Source organism: Salvelinus fontinalis, unplaced genomic scaffold, assembly GCF_029448725.1.
Source record: "Salvelinus fontinalis isolate EN_2023a unplaced genomic scaffold, ASM2944872v1 scaffold_0390, whole genome shotgun sequence".
NCBI classification, from domain to species: domain Eukaryota; kingdom Metazoa; phylum Chordata; class Actinopteri; order Salmoniformes; family Salmonidae; genus Salvelinus; species Salvelinus fontinalis.
This window is the reverse complement of record NW_026600599.1, coordinates 56,936-76,890: the sequence shown is the minus strand read 5'-3', so window position 1 is coordinate 76,890 and position 19,955 is coordinate 56,936. Positions and strand designations below refer to the sequence as shown.

The window sequence follows — 19,955 nt, the reverse complement described above, 5'->3', positions numbered from 1 at the left end:
GTTCTGAGAGAAGTGTTGCACATAGAGCTAATGACAGGTGTTTCTCTCCCAGCTAGGGAGGGAGGGAGGGAGGCTGGCAGGCAGGCAGAGTAGGAGGGAGGCGGCATACAGTCCACAGAGGGAAGTGGGGCTATGTGATGCAGGGAAGATGTGACAGAAAATGTGGAAGGTAAAACACAGTCCTTGGAGAACTCCATAAATCCTCAGACACAGGAACAACAGTCATCCCAGAATCATTTAAAAAGGTTGTTTTTTGATTGAGGATTTGGAATGAAAGACATCCTGTCGATCACTTCACTGCTGCCACCAATTGTTAAGATTGTAACGGGACCCGGCAGTCTAGTTATTGCAACAATAAACCTTTTTTGAATGTAAATAAGCTAAGACGCAAGCGTGGGTTGGGAAATTTAAAATGATAAGCAATCATTAAATGACCCTGAGTGTGGAGGATTGGTTGATGTTGATGGGGGTGATTACAGAGTAACAGACTAGACCCATGTTGGCCTCAGTGGGTGTCTGAACAAAAGCAGTGTGCTTTTGAGTGCTATGAGAGGAGAGGAGAGGAGAGGAGAGGAGAGGAGAGGAGAGGAGAGGAGAGGAGAGGAGAGGAGAGGAGAGGAGAGGAGAGGAGAGGAGACAAAGAGAGGAGTGGGTACAGAGAGAGGAGAGGAGAGGAGAGGAGAGGAGAGGAGAGGAGAGGAGAGGAGAGGAGAGGAGAGGAGACAAAGAGAGGAGTGGGTAAAGAGAGGAGAGGAGAGGAGAGGAGAGGAGAGGAGAGGAGAGGAAGAGAGGAGAGGAGAGGAGAGGAGAGGAGAGGAGAGGAGAGGAGAGGAGAGGAGAGGAGACAAAGAGAGGAGAGGAGAGGAGAGGAGAGGAGAGGAGAGGAGAGGAGAGGAGAGGAGAGGAGAGGAGAGGAGACAAAGAGAGGAGTGGGTAAAGAGAGGAGAGGAGAGGAGAGGAGAGGAGAGGAGAGGAGAGGAGAGGAGAGGAGAGGAGAGGAGAGGAGAGGAGACAAAGAGAGGAGTGGGTAAAGAGAGAGAAGACTAGCCTCGGGGTCATCTTCATTCCAAATATCCAATTATTTAGCAGTGCTCTTTGCTCTTCTCTCTGGTCTGGAGGGACTTCTCTGTCTCTCTGCAATCAGCAGAGCATTTCAGACAGAACCTGCACTCCTCTGTCATGTGTTCATACTGGGATATCTTTTATCTTCTTACAGGGAGCCACAGGTAGACTAGGAGACAGAGGATCCAAGGGAGAACGGGTAAGCACCTTTATTTTGTTTCTCTGAAGCTGTTTTCCATAAACACAACTCATGTGTTTGTGATGGAAAAATATCACACAGAACCTAACCCAACCAAAAGGTAGTGATGCATAGAAACACATGTTTTCCCCCCTTGCTTCCCCCTGAGGTGCCTAAGTATTTGATAAAGGCATGTGAAATTCAATGCATTTTATATGCCACCATTGTATTTCTGAAACCCCTATTTATAAAGCCCTGTCACAGTCTTCTACAGTGTAATCTGTTTATAAAGCCCTGTCACAGTCTTCTACAGTGTAATCTGTTTATAAAGCCCTGTCACAGTCTTCTACAGTGTAATCTGTTTATAAAGCCCTGTCACAGTCTTCTACAGTGGAATCTATTTATAAAGCCCTGTCACAGTCTTCTACAGTGTAATCTGTTTATAAAGCCCTGTCACCGTCTTCTACATTGGAATCTGTTTATAAAGCCCTGTCACCGTCTTCTACAGTGTAATCTGTTTATAAAGCCCTGTCACAGTCTTCTACAGTGTAATCTGTTTATAAAGCCCTGTCACAGTCTTCTACAGTGTCATCTGTTTATAAAGCCCTGTCACAGTCTTCTACAGTGTAATCTGTTTATAAAGCCCTGTCACAGTCTTCTACAGTGTAATCTGTTTATAAAGCCCTGTCACAATCTTCTACAGTGTCATCTGTTTATAAAGCCCTGTCACAGTCTTCTACAGTGGAATCTATTTATAAAGCCCTGTCACAGTCTTCTACAGTGTAATCTGTTTATAAAGCCCTGTCACAGTCTTCTACAGTGTAATCTGTTTATAAAGCCCTGTCACAGTCTTCTACAGTGTAATCTGTTTATAAAGCCCTGTCACAGTCTTCTACAGTGTAATCTGTTTATAAAGCCCTGTCACAGTCTTCTACAGTGTAATCTGTTTATAAAGCCCTGTCACCGTCTTCTACAGTGTAATCTGTTTATAAAGCCCTGTCACAGTCTTCTACAGTGGAATCTGTTTATAAAGCCCTGTCACCGTCTTCTACAGTGTAATCTGTTTATAAAGCCCTGTCACCGTCTTCTACAGTGTAATCTGTTTATAAAGCCCTGTCACAGTCTTCTACAGTGTAATCTGTTGATAAAGCCCTGTCACAGTCTTCTACAGTGTAATCTGTTCCCAAACGCTAGTAATGACGGTTTGTAGGAGAGCTAAGATACATGGTGACAGAATTGGCCACAGTCCCTGGGGATGTGTATGTGAGTGGGCTCAATCAGGGTAATGGCTGGATGAGGACTGACTGTGTAATGCTGAGGCGTTGGTAGCTACAGTATCAGCCCAAAGCCTTACTGGCCTTCTGCCAATGCTCTATCAGAATGCCTCCGGTACAGTCTGGAGTGGGACTGACAACAACTCCCTCACCCTTTTATTTAACCAGGCAAGTCAATTAAGAATATTTTCTAATTTACAATGATGGCCAAGTTAAATAAAGTGATTGTAGATCTGAATTGGAAACCGGAGGGTGTACTGTAAACCATATGGCGGTAGCTCACCAGCTAGCTAGATTTAACCATTATACATATTGGTATATTTGAATTTAAATGTATTGTTTTATATTGTCAGGTATTACTGCACTGTTGGAGCTAGGAATATAAACATTTCACTACACCCTTCGATAACATCTGCTAAATATGTGTACATGACCAATACAATTTGATTTGATTGTTCTTTACTGATCTCCTTTTGCAGGGGGACCCAGGGATACCTGGAGCAAGGGGAGTCCAAGGGGAGAGGGGAAGGACAGGAGATCCAGGGATAGTGGGACCTATCGGGCCCCAAGGCCACCGAGGAGACCCTGGTCCTCCAGGTCCCATAGCATCACCAAGCCCTCTGGTACGTTGTTATATCTCCCCCAAACACACCAAGCCCTCTGGTACGTTGTTATATCTCCTCCAAACACACCAAGCCCTCTGGTACGTTGTTATATCTCCCCCAAACACACCAAGCCCTCTGGTACGTTGTTATATCTCCTCCAAACACACCAAGCCCTCTGGTACGTTGTTATATCTCCTCCAAACACACCAAGCCCTCTGGTACGTTGATTATATCCTTCCAAACACACCAAGCCCTCTGGTACGTTGTTATATCTCCTCCAAACACACCAAGCCCTCTGGTACGTTGTTATATCTCCTCCAAACACACCAAGCCCTCTGGTACGTTGTTATATCTCCTCCAAACACACCAAGCCCTCTGGTACGTTGTTATATCTCCTCCAAACACACCAAGCCCTCTGGTACGTTGTTATATCTCCTCCAAACACACCAAGCCCTCTGGTACGTTGTTATATCTCCTCCAAACACACCAAGCCCTCTGGTACGTTGTTATATCTCCTCCAAACACACCAAGCCCTCTGGTACGTTGTTATATCTCCTCCAAACACACCAAGCCCTCTGGTACGTTGTTATATCTCCTCCAAACACACCAAGCCCTCTGGTAAGTTGTTATATCTCCTCCAAACACACCAAGCCCTCTGGTACGGTGTTATATCTCCTCCAAACACACCAAGCCCTCTGGTACGTTGTTATATCTCCTCCAAACACACCAAGCCCTCTGGTACGTTGTTATATCTCCTCCAAACACACCAAGCCCTCTGGTACGTTGTTATATCTCCCCCAAATACACCAAGCCCTCTGGTACGTTGGTTATATCTCCCCCAAACACACCAAGCCCTCTGGTACGTTGGTTATATCTCCTCCAAACACACCAAGCCCTCTGGTACGTTGTTATATTTCCCCCAAACACACCAAGCCCTCTGGTACGTTGTTATATCTCCCCCAAACACACCAAGCCCTCTAGTACGTTGTTATAACTCCTCCAAACACACCAAGCCCTCTGGTACGTTGTTATATCTCCTCCAAACACACCAAGCCCTCTGGTACGTTGATTATATCCTTCCAAACACACCAAGCCCTCTGGTACGTTGTTATATCTCCTCCAAACACACCAAGCCCTCTGGTACGTTGTTAAATCTCCTCCAAACACACCAAGCCCTCTGGTACGTTGTTATATCTCCTCCAAACACACCAAGCCCTCTGGTACGTTGTTATATCTCCTCCAAACACACCAAGCCCTCTGGTACGTTGTTATATCTCCTCCAAACACACCAAGCCCTCTGGTACGTTGTTATATCTCCTCCAAACACACCAAGCCCTCTGGTACGTTGTTATATCTCCTCCAAACACACCAAGCCCTCTGGTACGTTGTTATATCTCCTCCAAACACACCAAGCCCTCTGGTACGTTGTTATATCTCCTCCAAACACACCAAGCCCTCTGGTAAGTTGTTATATCTCCTCCAAACACACCAAGCCCTCTGGTACGGTGTTATATCTCCTCCAAACACACCAAGCCCTCTGGTACGTTGTTATATCTCCTCCAAACACACCAAGCCCTCTGGTACGTTGTTATATCTCCTCCAAACACACCAAGCCCTCTGGTACGTTGTTATATCTCCCCCAAATACACCAAGCCCTCTGGTTCGTTGGTTATATCTCCCCAAAACACACCAAGCCCTCTGGTACGTTGGTTATATCTCCTCCAAACACACCAAGCCCTCTGGTACGTTTTTATATCTCCTCCAAACACACCAAGCCCTCTGGTACGTTGTTATATTTCCCCCAAACACACCAAGCCCTCTGGTACGTTGTTATATCTCCCCCAAACACACCAAGCCCTCTAGTACGTTGTTATAACTCCTCCAAACACACCAAGCCCTCTGGTACGTTGGTTATATCTCCTCCAAACACACCAAGCCCTCTGGTACGTTGTCATATCTCCTCCAAACACACCAAGCCCACTGGTACGTTGTTATATCTCCTCCAAACACACCAAGCCCTCTGGTACGTTGTTATATCTCCCCCAAACACACCAAGCCCTCTGGTACGTTGTTATATCTCCCCCAAACACACCAAGCCCTCTGGTACGTTGTTATTTCTCCTCCAAACAGACCAAGCCCTCTGGTACATTGTTATATCTCCCCCAAACACACCAAGCCCTCTGGTACGTTGTTATATCTCCTCCAAACACACCAAGCCCTCTGGTACGTTGTTATATCTCCTCCAAACACACCAAGTCCTCTGGTACGTTGGTTATATCTCCTCCAAACACACCAAGCCCTCTGGTACGTTGGTTATATCTCCTCCAACCACACCAAGCCCTCTGGTACGTTGGTTATATCTCCTCCAAACACACCAAGCCCTCTGGTACGTTGTTATATCTCCTCCAAACACACCAAGCCCTCTGGTACGTTGTTATATCTCCTCCAAACACACCAAGCCCTCTGGTACGTTGTTATATCACCTCCAAACACACCAAGCCCTCTGGTACGTTGTTATATCTCCTCCAAACACACCAAGCCGTCTGGTACGTTGTTATATCTCCCCCAAACACACCAAGCCCTCTGGTACATTGTTATATCTCCCCCAAACACACCAAGCCCTCTGGTACTTTGTTATATCTCCTCCAAACACACCAAGCCCACTGGTACGTTGTTATATATCCCCCAAACACACCAAGCCCTCTGGTACGTTGTTATATCTCCCACAAACACATCAAGCCCTCTGGTACGTTGTTATATCTGCTCCAAACACACCAAGCCCTCTGGTACGGTGTTATATCTCCTCCAAACACACCAAGCCCTCTGGTACGTTGTTATATCTCCCCCAAACACACCAAGCCCTCTGGTACGTTGGTTATATCTCCTCCAAACACACCAAGCCCTCTGGTACATTGTCATATCTCCTCCAAACACACCAAGCCCTCTGGTACGTTGTTATATCTCCTCCAAACACACCAAGCCCTCTGGTACGTTGTTATATCTCCTCCAAACAGACCAAGCCCTCTGGTACATTGTTATATCTCCCCCAAACACACCAAGCCCTCTGGTACGTTGTTATATCTCCTCCAAACACACCAAGCCCTCTGGTACGTTGTTATATCTCCTCCAAACACACCAAGTCCTCTGGTACGTTGGTTATATCTCCTCCAAACACACCAAGCCCTCTGGTACGTTGGTTATATCTCCTCCAACCACACCAAGCCCTCTGGTACGTTGGTTATATCTCCTCCAAACACACCAAGCCCTCTGGTACGTTGTTATATCTCCTCCAAACACACCAAGCCCTCTGGTACGTTGTTATATCTCCTCCAAACACACCAAGCCCTCTGGTACGTTGTTATATCACCTCCAAACACACCAAGCCCTCTGGTACGTTGTTATATCTCCTCCAAACACACCAAGCCGTCTGGTACGTTGTTATATCTCCCCCAAACACACCAAGCCCTCTGGTACATTGTTATATCTCCCCCAAACACACCAAGCCCTCTGGTACTTTGTTATATCTCCTCCAAACACACCAAGCCCACTGGTACGTTGTTATATATCCCCCAAACACACCAAGCCCTCTGGTACGTTGTTATATCTCCCACAAACACATCAAGCCCTCTGGTACGTTGTTATATCTGCTCCAAACACACCAAGCCCTCTGGTACGGTGTTATATCTCCTCCAAACACACCAAGCCCTCTGGTACGTTGTTATATCTCCCCCAAACACACCAAGCCCTCTGGTACGTTGGTTATATCTCCTCCAAACACACCAAGCCCTCTGGTACATTGTCATATCTCCTCCAAACACACCAAGCCCTCTGGTACGTTGTTATATCTCCTCCAAACACACCAAGCCCTCTGGTACGTTGTTATATCTCCTCCAAACACACCAAGCCCTCTGGTACGTTGGTTATATCTCCTCCAAACACACCAAGCCCTCTGGTACGGTGTTATATCTCCTCCAAACACACCAAGCCCTCTGGTACGTTGTTATATCTCCTCCAAACACACCAAGCCCTCTGGTACGTTGTTATATCTCCCACAAACACATCAAGCCCTCTGGTACGTTGTTATATCTGCTCCAAACACACCAAGCCCTCTGGTACGGTGTTATATCTCCTCCAAACACACCAAGCCCTCTGGTACGTTGTTATATCTCCCCCAAACACACCAAGCCCTCTGGTACGTTGTTATATCTCCTCCAAACACACCAAGCCCTCTGGTACGTTGGTAATATCTCCTCCAAACACACCAAGCCCTCTGGTACATTGTCATATCTCCTCCAAACACACCAAGCCCTCTGGTACGTTGTTATATCTCCTCCAAACACACCAAGCCCTCTGGTACGTTGTTATATCTCCTCCAAACACACCAAGCCCTCTGGTACGTTGGTTATATCTCCTCCAAACACACCAAGCCCTCTGGTACGGTGTTATATCTCCTCCAAACACACCAAGCCCTCTGGTACGTTGTTATATCTCCTCCAAACACACCAAGCCCTCTGGTACGTTGTTATATCTCCCACAAACACATCAAGCCCTCTGGTACGTTGTTATATCTGCTCCAAACACACCAAGCCCTCTGGTACGGTGTTATATCTCCTCCAAACACACCAAGCCCTCTGGTACGTTGTTATATCTCCCCCAAACACACCAAGCCCTCTGGTACGTTGTTATATCTCCCCCAAACACACCAATCCCTCTGGTACATTGTTATATCTCCTCCAAACACACCAAGCCCTCTGGTACGTTTTTATATCTCCTCCAAACACACCAAGCCCTCTGGTACGTTGTTATACCTCCTACAAACACACCAAGCCCTCTGGTACGTTGTTATATCTCCTCCAAACACACCAAGCCCTCTGGTACGTTGTTAAATCTCCTCCAAACACACCAAGCCCTCTGGTACGTTGTTATATCTCCTCCAAACACACCAAGCCCTCTGGTACGTTGTTATATCTCCCCCAAACACACCAAGCCCTCTGGTACGTTGTTATATCTCCTCCAAACACACCAAGCCCTCTGGTACGTTGTTATATCTCCTCCAAACACACCAAGCCCTCTGGTACGTTGTTATATCTCCTCCAAACACACCAAGCCCTCTGGTACGTTGTTATATCTCCTAAAAACACACCAATCCCTCTGGTACGTTGTTATATCTCCTCCAAACACACCAAGCCCTCTGGTACGTTGCTATATCTCCTAAAAACACACCAAGCCCTCTGGTACGTTGTTATATCTCCTCCAAACACACCAAGCCCTCTGGTACGTTGTTATATCTCCTCCAAACACACCAAGCCCTCTGGTACGTTGTTATATTCCCCCAAACTCACCAAGCCCTCTGGTACGTTGTTATATCTCCTCCAAACACACCAAGCCCTCGGGTACGTTGTTATATCTCCCCCAAACACACCAAGCCCTCTGGTACGTTGTTATATCTCCTCCAAACACACCAAGCCCTCTGGTACGTTGTTATTTCTCCTACAAACACACCAAGCCCTCTGGTATGTTGTTATATCTCCTCCAAACACACCAAGCCCTCTGGTACGTTGTTATATCTCCTACAAACACACCAAGCCCTCTGGTACGTTGTTATATCTCCTACAAACACACCAAGCCCTCTGGTACGTTGGTTATATCTCCTCCAACCACACCAAGCCCTCTGGTACGTTGGTTATATCTCCTCCAAACACACCAAGCCCTCTGGTACGTTGTTATATCTCCTCCAAACACACCAAGCCCTCTGGTACGTTGTTATATCTCCTCCAAACACACCAAGCCCTCTGGTACGTTGTTATATCTCCCACAAACACATCAAGCCCTCTGGTACGTTGTTATATCTGCTCCAAACACACCAAGCCCTCTGGTACGGTGTTATATCTCCTCCAAACACACCAAGCCCTCTGGTACGTTGTTATATCTCCCCCAAACACACCAAGCCCTCTGGTACGTTGTTATATCTCCTCCAAACACACCAAGCCCTCTGGTACGTTGGTTATATCTCCTCCAAACACACCAAGCCCTCTGGTACATTGTCATATCTCCTCCAAACACACCAAGCCCTCTGGTACGTTGTTATATCTCCTCCAAACACACCAAGCCCTCTGGTACGTTGTTATATCTCCTCCAAACACACCAAGTCCTCTGGTACGTTGTTATATCTCCTCCAAACACACCAAGCCCTCTGGTACGTTGTTATATCTCCTCCAAACACACCAAGCCCTCTGGTACATTGTCATATCTCCTCCAAACACACCAAGCCCTCTGGTACGTTGTTATATCTCCTCCAAACACACCAAGCCCTCTGGTACGTTGTTATATCTCCTCCAAACACACCAAGCCCTCTGGTACGTTGGTTATATCTCCTCCAAACACACCAAGCCCTCTGGTACGGTGTTATATCTCCTCCAAACACACCAAGCCCTCTGGTACGTTGTTATATCTCCTCCAAACACACCAAGCCCTCTGGTACGTTGTTATATCTCCCACAAACACATCAAGCCCTCTGGTACGTTGTTATATCTGCTCCAAACACACCAAGCCCTCTGGTACGGTGTTATATCTCCTCCAAACACACCAAGCCCTCTGGTACGTTGTTATATCTCCCCCAAACACACCAAGCCCTCTGGTACGTTGTTATATCTCCTCCAAACACACCAAGCCCTCTGGTACGTTGGTTATATCTCCTCCAAACACACCAAGCCCTCTGGTACATTGTCATATCTCCTCCAAACACACCAAGCCCTCTGGTACGTTGTTATATCTCCTCCAAACACACCAAGCCCTCTGGTACGTTGTTATATCTCCTCCAAACACACCAAGCCCTCTGGTACGTTGGTTATATCTCCTCCAAACACACCAAGCCCTCTGGTACGGTGTTATATCTCCTCCAAACACACCAAGCCCTCTGGTACGTTGTTATATCTCCTCCAAACACACCAAGCCCTCTGGTACGTTGTTATATCTCCCACAAACACATCAAGCCCTCTGGTACGTTGTTATATCTGCTCCAAACACACCAAGCCCTCTGGTACGGTGTTATATCTCCTCCAAACACACCAAGCCCTCTGGTACGTTGTTATATCTCCCCCAAACACACCAAGCCCTCTGGTACGTTGTTATATCTCCCCCAAACACACCAATCCCTCTGGTACATTGTTATATCTCCTCCAAACACACCAAGCCCTCTGGTACGTTTTTATATCTCCTCCAAACACACCAAGCCCTCTGGTACGTTGTTATACCTCCTACAAACACACCAAGCCCTCTGGTACGTTGTTATATCTCCTCCAAACACACCAAGCCCTCTGGTACGTTGTTAAATCTCCTCCAAACACACCAAGCCCTCTGGTACGTTGTTATATCTCCTCCAAACACACCAAGCCCTCTGGTACGTTGTTATATCTCCCCCAAACACACCAAGCCCTCTGGTACGTTGTTATATCTCCTCCAAACACACCAAGCCCTCTGGTACGTTGTTATATCTCCTCCAAACACACCAAGCCCTCTGGTACGTTGTTATATCTCCTCCAAACACACCAAGCCCTCTGGTACGTTGTTATATCTCCTAAAAACACACCAATCCCTCTGGTACGTTGTTATATCTCCTCCAAACACACCAAGCCCTCTGGTACGTTGCTATATCTCCTAAAAACACACCAAGCCCTCTGGTACGTTGTTATATCTCCTCCAAACACACCAAGCCCTCTGGTACGTTGTTATATCTCCTCCAAACACACCAAGCCCTCTGGTACGTTGTTATATTCCCCCAAACTCACCAAGCCCTCTGGTACGTTGTTATATCTCCTCCAAACACACCAAGCCCTCGGGTACGTTGTTATATCTCCCCCAAACACACCAAGCCCTCTGGTACGTTGTTATATCTCCTCCAAACACACCAAGCCCTCTGGTACGTTGTTATTTCTCCTACAAACACACCAAGCCCTCTGGTATGTTGTTATATCTCCTCCAAACACACCAAGCCCTCTGGTACGTTGTTATATCTCCTACAAACACACCAAGCCCTCTGGTACGTTGTTATATCTCCTACAAACACACCAAGCCCTCTGGTACGTTGGTTATATCTCCTCCAACCACACCAAGCCCTCTGGTACGTTGGTTATATCTCCTCCAAACACACCAAGCCCTCTGGTACGTTGTTATATCTCCTCCAAACACACCAAGCCCTCTGGTACGTTGTTATATCTCCTCCAAACACACCAAGCCCTCTGGTACGTTGTTATATCTCCCACAAACACATCAAGCCCTCTGGTACGTTGTTATATCTGCTCCAAACACACCAAGCCCTCTGGTACGGTGTTATATCTCCTCCAAACACACCAAGCCCTCTGGTACGTTGTTATATCTCCCCCAAACACACCAAGCCCTCTGGTACGTTGTTATATCTCCTCCAAACACACCAAGCCCTCTGGTACGTTGGTTATATCTCCTCCAAACACACCAAGCCCTCTGGTACATTGTCATATCTCCTCCAAACACACCAAGCCCTCTGGTACGTTGTTATATCTCCTCCAAACACACCAAGCCCTCTGGTACGTTGTTATATCTCCTCCAAACACACCAAGCCCTCTGGTACGTTGGTTATATCTCCTCCAAACACACCAAGCCCTCTGGTACGGTGTTATATCTCCTCCAAACACACCAAGCCCTCTGGTACGTTGTTATATCTCCTCCAAACACACCAAGCCCTCTGGTACGTTGTTATATCTCCCACAAACACATCAAGCCCTCTGGTACGTTGTTATATCTGCTCCAAACACACCAAGCCCTCTGGTACGGTGTTATATCTCCTCCAAACACACCAAGCCCTCTGGTACGTTGTTATATCTCCCCCAAACACACCAAGCCCTCTGGTACGTTGTTATATCTCCCCCAAACACACCAATCCCTCTGGTACATTGTTATATCTCCTCCAAACACACCAAGCCCTCTGGTACGTTTTTATATCTCCTCCAAACACACCAAGCCCTCTGGTACGTTGTTATACCTCCTACAAACACACCAAGCCCTCTGGTACGTTGTTATATCTCCTCCAAACACACCAAGCCCTCTGGTACGTTGTTAAATCTCCTCCAAACACACCAAGCCCTCTGGTACGTTGTTATATCTCCTCCAAACACACCAAGCCCTCTGGTACGTTGTTATATCTCCCCCAAACACACCAAGCCCTCTGGTACGTTGTTATATCTCCTCCAAACACACCAAGCCCTCTGGTACGTTGTTATATCTCCTCCAAACACACCAAGCCCTCTGGTACGTTGTTATATCTCCTCCAAACACACCAAGCCCTCTGGTACGTTGTTATATCTCCTAAAAACACACCAATCCCTCTGGTACGTTGTTATATCTCCTCCAAACACACCAAGCCCTCTGGTACGTTGCTATATCTCCTAAAAACACACCAAGCCCTCTGGTACGTTGTTATATCTCCTCCAAACACACCAAGCCCTCTGGTACGTTGTTATATCTCCTCCAAACACACCAAGCCCTCTGGTACGTTGTTATATTCCCCCAAACTCACCAAGCCCTCTGGTACGTTGTTATATCTCCTCCAAACACACCAAGCCCTCGGGTACGTTGTTATATCTCCCCCAAACACACCAAGCCCTCTGGTACGTTGTTATATCTCCTCCAAACACACCAAGCCCTCTGGTACGTTGTTATTTCTCCTACAAACACACCAAGCCCTCTGGTATGTTGTTATATCTCCTCCAAACACACCAAGCCCTCTGGTACGTTGTTATATCTCCTACAAACACACCAAGCCCTCTGGTACGTTGTTATATCTCCTACAAACACACCAAGCCCTCTGGTACGTTGTTATTTCTCCTACAAACACACCAAGCCCTCTGGTACGTTGTTATATCTCCTCCAAACACACCAAGCCCTCTGGTACGTTGTTATATCTCCCCCAAACACACCAAGCCCTCTGGTACGTTGTTATATCTCCTCCAAACACACCAAGCCCTCTGGTACGTTGTTATATCTCCTCCAAACACACCAAGTCCTCTGGTACGTTGTTATATCTCCTCCAAACACACCAAGCCCTCTGGTACGTTGTTATATCTCCTCCAAACACACCAAGCCCTCTGGTACGTTGTTATGTCTCCTCCAAACACACCAAGCCCTCTGGTACGTTGGTTATATCTCCTCCAAACACACCAAGCCCTCTGGTACGTTGTTATATCTCCCCCAAACACACCAAGCCCTCTGGTACGTTGTTATATCTCCTAAAAACACACCAAGCCCTCTGGTACGTTGGTTATATCTCCTCCAAACACACCAAGCCCTCTGGTACGTTGTTATATCTCCTAAAAACACACCAAGCCCTCTGGTACGTTGGTTATATCTCCTCCAAACACACCAAGCCCTCTGGTACGTTGTTATATCTCCTCCAAACACACCAAGTCCTCTGGTACGTTGGTTATATCTCCTCCAAACACACCAAGCCCTCTGGTACGTTGTTATATCTCCTCCAAACACACCAAGCCCTCTGGTACGTTGTTATATCTCCTCCAAACACACCAAGCCCTCTGGTACGTTGTTATATCTCCTACAAACACACCAAGCCCTCTGGTACGTTGTTATATCTCCCCCAAACACACCAAGCCCTCTGGTACGTTGGTTATATCTCCTCCAAACACACCAAGCCCACTGGTACGTTGTTATATCTCCTCCAAACACACCAAGCCCTCTGGTACGTTGTTATATCTCCTCCAAACACACCAAGCCCTCTGGTACGTTGGTTATATCTCCTCCAAACACACCAAGCCCTCTGGTACGTTGTTATATCACCTCCAAACACACCAAGCCCTCTTGTACGTTGGTTATATCTCCTACAAACACACCAAGCCTTCTGGTACGTTGTTATATCTCCTAAAAACACACCAAGCCCTCTGGTACATTGTTATATCTCCTCCAAACACACCAAGCCCTCTGGTACGTTGTTATGTCTCCCCGAAACACACCAAGCCCTCTGGTGCGTTGTTATATCTCCTCCAAACTCACCAAGCCCTCTGGTACATTGTTATATCTCCTCCAAACACACCAAGCCCTCTGGTACGTTGTTATATCTCCTCCAAACACACCAAGCCCTCTGGTACGTTGTTATATCTCCTCCAAACACACCAAGCCCTCTGGTACGTTGTTATATCTCCTCCAAACACACCAAGCCCTCTGGTACGTTGTTATATCTCCCCCAAACACACCAAGCCCTCTGGTACGTTGTTATATCTCCCCCAAACACACCAAGCCCTCTGGTACGTTGTTATATCTCCTACAAACACACCAAGCCCTCTGGTACGTTGTTATATCTCCTCCAAACACACCAAGCCCTCTGGTACGTTGTTATATCTCCCCCAAACACACCAAGCCCTCTGGTACGTTGTTATATCTCCTCCAAACACACCAAGCCCTCTGGTACGTTGTTATATCTCCTCCAAACACACCAAGTCCTCTGGTACGTTGTTATATCTCCTCCAAACACACCAAGCCCTCTGGTACGTTGTTATATCTCCTAAAAACACACCAAGCCCTCTGGTACGTTGGTTATATCTCCTCCAAACACACCAAGCCCTCTGGTACGTTGGTTATATCTCCTAAAAACACACCAAGCCCTCTGGTACGTTGTTATATCTCCTCCAAACACACCAAGCCCTCTGGTACGTTGTTATATCTCCTCCAAACACACCAAGCCCTCTGGTACGTTGTTATATCTCCTCCAAACACACCAAGCCCTCTGGTACGTTGTTATGTCTCCTCCAAACACACCAAGCCCTCTGGTACGTTGGTTATATCTCCTCCAAACACACCAAGCCCTCTGGTACGTTGTTATATCTCCCCCAAACACACCAAGCCCTCTGGTACGTTGTTATATCTCCTAAAAACACACCAAGCCCTCTGGTACGTTGGTTATATCTCCTCCAAACACACCAAGCCCTCTGGTACGTTGTTATATCTCCTAAAAACACACCAAGCCCTCTGGTACGTTGGTTATATCTCCTCCAAACACACCAAGCCCTCTGGTACGTTGTTATATCTCCTCCAAACACACCAAGTCCTCTGGTACGTTGGTTATATCTCCTCCAAACACACCAAGCCCTCTGGTACGTTGTTATATCTCCTCCAAACACACCAAGCCCTCTGGTACGTTGTTATATCTCCTCCAAACACACCAAGCCCTCTGGTACGTTGTTATATCTCCTACAAACACACCAAGCCCTCTGGTACGTTGTTATATCTCCCCCAAACACACCAAGCCCTCTGGTACGTTGTTATATCTCCTCCAAACACACCAAGCCCTCTGGTACGTTGGTTATATCTCCTCCAAACACACCAAGCCCTCTGGTACGTTGTTATATCACCTCCAAACACACCAAGCCCTCTTGTACGTTGGTTATATCTCCTACAAACACACCAAGCCTTCTGGTACGTTGTTATATCTCCTAAAAACACACCAAGCCCTCTGGTACATTGTTATATCTCCTCCAAACACACCAAGCCCTCTGGTACGTTGTTATATCACCTCCAAACACACCAAGCCCTCTGGTACGTTGGTTATATCTGCTCCAAACACACCAAGCCCTCTGGTACGTTTATATATCTCCCCCAAACACACCAAGCCCTCTGGTACGGTGTTATGCTGTATCACCTATTCTACACACCTTCAAGGTATGTTTTACCGAGATCTCCCAACACTCGTAGTCCAACCGTAAACCCAACCGTAAACCCATAGAATTTCACTGGAAATTCATGCTCCACATTTTTGTGTGTGTTTGTCTATACCCGCCCATAAAATCAAAGACTATCCTCAGTCACACATAATTAAAGAATCTAAACATCCTCCTTTCTTCAGTGGTCTAAGTAATTAGCGGATATCTATCTTTCTCTGTAAATGAATGCAGTACTGCAGTAGCATAGAGTGGTGTGGAGCTGTGTGGAGCAACATATGACACAGCAGATAACAGATAGGCATAATGAAGCCTGCTAGGTTGTTTCTGCTCCTCACCTCCCACTCCTGATCAGCTCAACCCTGGGTCAGGAGAGAGGGAAGGAGAGAAGACTAGAGGGAGAGGAGCGGAGAGAGAGAGAAGGAGAGAAGACTAGAGTGAGGAGCAGAGAGAGGGAAGGAGAGAGGGCTAGAGAGAGCGAGAGAAGGAGAGAGGGCTAGAGAGAGAGGGAAGGAGAGAGGGAAAGAGAGAGAGGGGCGGTGAAAGAGGCATACGGAAAACAGATTAGACAGAGAAATGAGAGATGAGATAGATGGAGGAAAGGAGAGAGATGGAGGAGATGAGAGAGAGGGAGGAAAGAAGAGAGAGGGAGGAAAGGAGAGAGAGGAATAGAGAGAAGGAGAGAGATGAGAGAGCATGGGAGTGAGGAGAGAGAGAAGGAGAGAGCTGGAGAGAGTGTGGGAGTGAGGAGAGAGAGAAGGAGAGAGCTGGAGAGAGTGTGGGAGTGAGGAGAGAGAGAATGAGAGAGCTGGAGAGAGCGTGGGAGTGAGGAGAGAGAGAAGGAGAGAGCTGGAGAGAGCATGGGAGTGAGGAGAGAGAGAAGGAGAGAGCTGGAGAGAGCGTGGGAGTGAGGAGAGAGAGAAGGAGACAGCTGGAGAAAGTGTGGGAGTGAGGAGAGAGAGAAGGAGAGAACTGGAGAGAGCGTGGGAGTGAGGAGAGAGAAGGAGAGAGCTGGAGAGAGCGTGGGAGTGAGAAGGAGAGAGCTGGAGAGAGCCTGGGAGTGAGGAGAGAGAGAAGGAGAGAGCTGGAGAGAGCATGGGAGTGAGGAGAGAGAAGGAGAGAGCTGGAGAGAGCATGGGAGTGAGGAGAGAGAAGGAGAGAGCTGGAGAGAGCGTGGGAGTGAGAAGGAGAGAGCTGGAGAGAGCCTGGGAGTGAGGAGAGAGAGAAGGAGAGAGCTGGAGAGAGCATGGGAGTGAGAAGAGAGAGAAGGAGAGAGCTGGAGAAAGCGTGGGAGTGAGAAGGAGAGAGCTGGAGAGAGCCTGGGAGTGAGGAGAGAGAGAAGGAGAGAGCTGGAGAGAGCATGGGAGTGAGGAGAGAGAGAAGGAGAGAGCTGGAGATAGCGTGGGAGTGAGGAGAGCTCTGCAGAGGATGGAAAAACACCTCTGTGTGTCACAGCTATTTTACACGCAGCATGCAGAGGGTTACATAACACAACAGAGATGAAAGACTTCTGAATGCCAAGCAAACAAGTACTAAAGGGTTACCCTCCTATATCTTTCTCTCATAGAACAGAACAGTGACCCTATTAAACAGAAAAGTACTCTTCCCGCGCTATTCAGCACTGCCAAAATACAAGTATCCTGTTTTTAAACCAGTCGCAATAGAACAAGATAATATTTGAGTGATCAATATCGATGTTTGAAAATGGCCCTGAATATTGTTACTTTAATACCTTTATAAAGTTGCCCGGGTTTTGTTCCATCCTCTCCTCTACCTATCAAGACACAGCCAATATGAAGAACCTTTTAGAAAATGGCCCACAGATGATCACAGTTCATTGTAACAGTATATGAGGTTTCAGCTCTGATTGCAAAGGTGTTTCAAACACACAAGTCCCTGTTTTTCTCCCTGGGTTTTATTCTCGTTGTTCATACTACTTGGTATTTAGTGGAGCCTCACACCCTTAAATCCCATTCCTTTATCCGCACCACTTCCTGGAGTCCACCAGAAATACAGTATTGTAATGCATTTATCAGTCTTTTCTATGGGCAGTCAGAAGAATATGGAACTCTGAAAGAACATTTTCAGACTGTTGCCAATGTTCTCCTCTACAATTCAAGGCTCTCTCCACACAAACATTCTGAGCGAACAGCAATCTTACTTTGAGCCTGAGATAGATGGCAGGGACAGGGAGACAGGGAGAGAGGAGTTGATTATTATGCCATGAAGCATTGCATCTCTTTATCTCTGAAGACACTGCAATTTTATATCACGTTGAATAAAACATGAACTACTGCTGTCGCGCTAATTACATTTTCTTAATCTGTTAAAGACGTTTTGGTTAAGTTTGTGTTATTCTGTTTCTGTTTCTCTCTCTTATGCCTGTCTGTCTGTATCTCTCTCTCTCTCTCTCTCTCTCTCTCTCTCTCTCTCTCTCTCTCTCTCTCTCTCTCTCTCTCTCTCTCTCTCTCTCTCTCTCTCTCTCTCTCTCTCTCTCTCTCTCACACAGAATGATGCCAATTCCATGGAAGAAATTAAAATGTTTATCCGGAATGAAGTATTGCGGTTGTTTGAAGGTACAGCTGTTACGTCTGAATCCCAACTTGTTGTCGACCCAATTTATCCTTCAGGGGGTCCCTTTGTTTTCTCCTCACTCTTTTAAGGATTTCAGGATTTCTAAATCGGGGGGGAAATCTAAATTGGATATTGTTGCCTTAGTTCTTCAGGAAGTAAAAGAGTCCCAAGTAAGAGAATAGTTCATGCTGGGTGAAGGTATTTTATTGTTCTGCCACTGTGTTGTGATATTGAACGGCAGAGTGGAATGCAAGCCTCGGTTTAGTACATATCCTAACTAACTAATGAGCTACTGTATCACCTATTCTACCGTTTTATGTTTTCTGATACTGAATTTCAATTTGAGAGCTTGGGTCTGTACGGTTCTGTCTGAGTTATGGTCATATCGTTGTTCTGTTCAATGTTTTCTACCTACATAGTAGTCTAAATAGCCCATGTTGTTAAATTCAAAATAATAAAATATAAAAACTGACACCATTCAAACCAATGAGGGTTTGGAACTTTAAAGCCAATTATCTCGGAATCATCTTTTTGCAGATAGAAGCTTATAGTCACAAGCTCTTGAATTGTCTATCCCTTGCAGAGAGTGTTAGTATATTATCAAATCAAATGTTATTAGTCACATGCACCGAATACAACAGGTGTGGACCTTACAGTGAAACGCTTACTTAACCAACAGTGCAGTTTAAAAAATACGGATAAGAATAAGACATAAAAGTAACACGTAATTATAGAGCAGCAGAAAAATAACAATAGTGAGAATATATTCAGGGGGGTACCGGTACAGAGTCAATGTGCGGGAACACCGGTTAGTTGAGGTAATATGTACATGTAGGTAGAGTTATTAAAGTGACTATGCATAGATAATAACAGAGAGTAGCAGTGGTGTAAAAGAGGGGGAGGGGGACCAATGCAATAGTCTGGGTAGCCATTTGATTAGACGTTTAGAAGTCTTATGGCTTGTGGGTAGAAGCTGTTTAGAAGCCTCTTGGACCTAGACTTGGCCCTCCGGTACCGCTTGCCGTGCGGTAGCAGAGAGAACAGTCTATGAATAGGCTGGCTGGAGTCTTTGACAATTGTTAGGGCCTGGTATAGAGGTCCTGGATGGCAGGAAGCTTGGCTCAAGTGATGTACTGGGCCGTTCGCACTAACCTCTGAAGTGCCTTGCAGTCGGAGGCCGAGCAGTTACCATACCAGGCAGTGATGCAACCAGTCAGGATGCTCTCGATGGTGCAGCTGTAGAACCTTTTGAGCATCTGAGGACCCATGCCAAATCTTTTCAGTCTCCTGAGGGGGAATAGGTTTTGTCATGCCCTCTTCACGACTGTCTTGGTGTGCATGGACCATGTTAGTTTGTTGGTGATGTGGACACCAAGGAACTTGAAGCTCTCAACCTGCTCCACTGCAGCCCCGTCGATGAGAATGGGGGTGGTGCTCGGTCCTCTTTTTCCTGTAGTCCACAATCATCTCCTTTGTCTTGATCACGTTGAGGGAGAGGTTGTTGTCCTGGCACCACACGGCCAGGTCTCTGACCTCCTCCCTATAGGCTGTCTCATCGTTGTCG

General features: G+C 46.7%; 1 protein-coding gene across 1 annotated transcript in view; it reads left to right on the top strand.

Annotated features, from left to right (window-relative positions):
- LOC129845857 (collagen alpha-1(XIX) chain-like) overlaps window positions 1–19,955 on the top strand; it is a 132,780-nt gene that overhangs the window by 91,600 nt on the left and 21,225 nt on the right. The window contains exons 32-34 of the mRNA XM_055913783.1: window positions 1,217–1,261; window positions 2,994–3,137; window positions 18,327–18,393. Coding sequence (XP_055769758.1) covers window positions 1,217–1,261; window positions 2,994–3,137; window positions 18,327–18,393 — 256 coding nt within the window. The remainder of the gene's footprint in view (window positions 1–1,216; window positions 1,262–2,993; window positions 3,138–18,326; window positions 18,394–19,955) is intronic.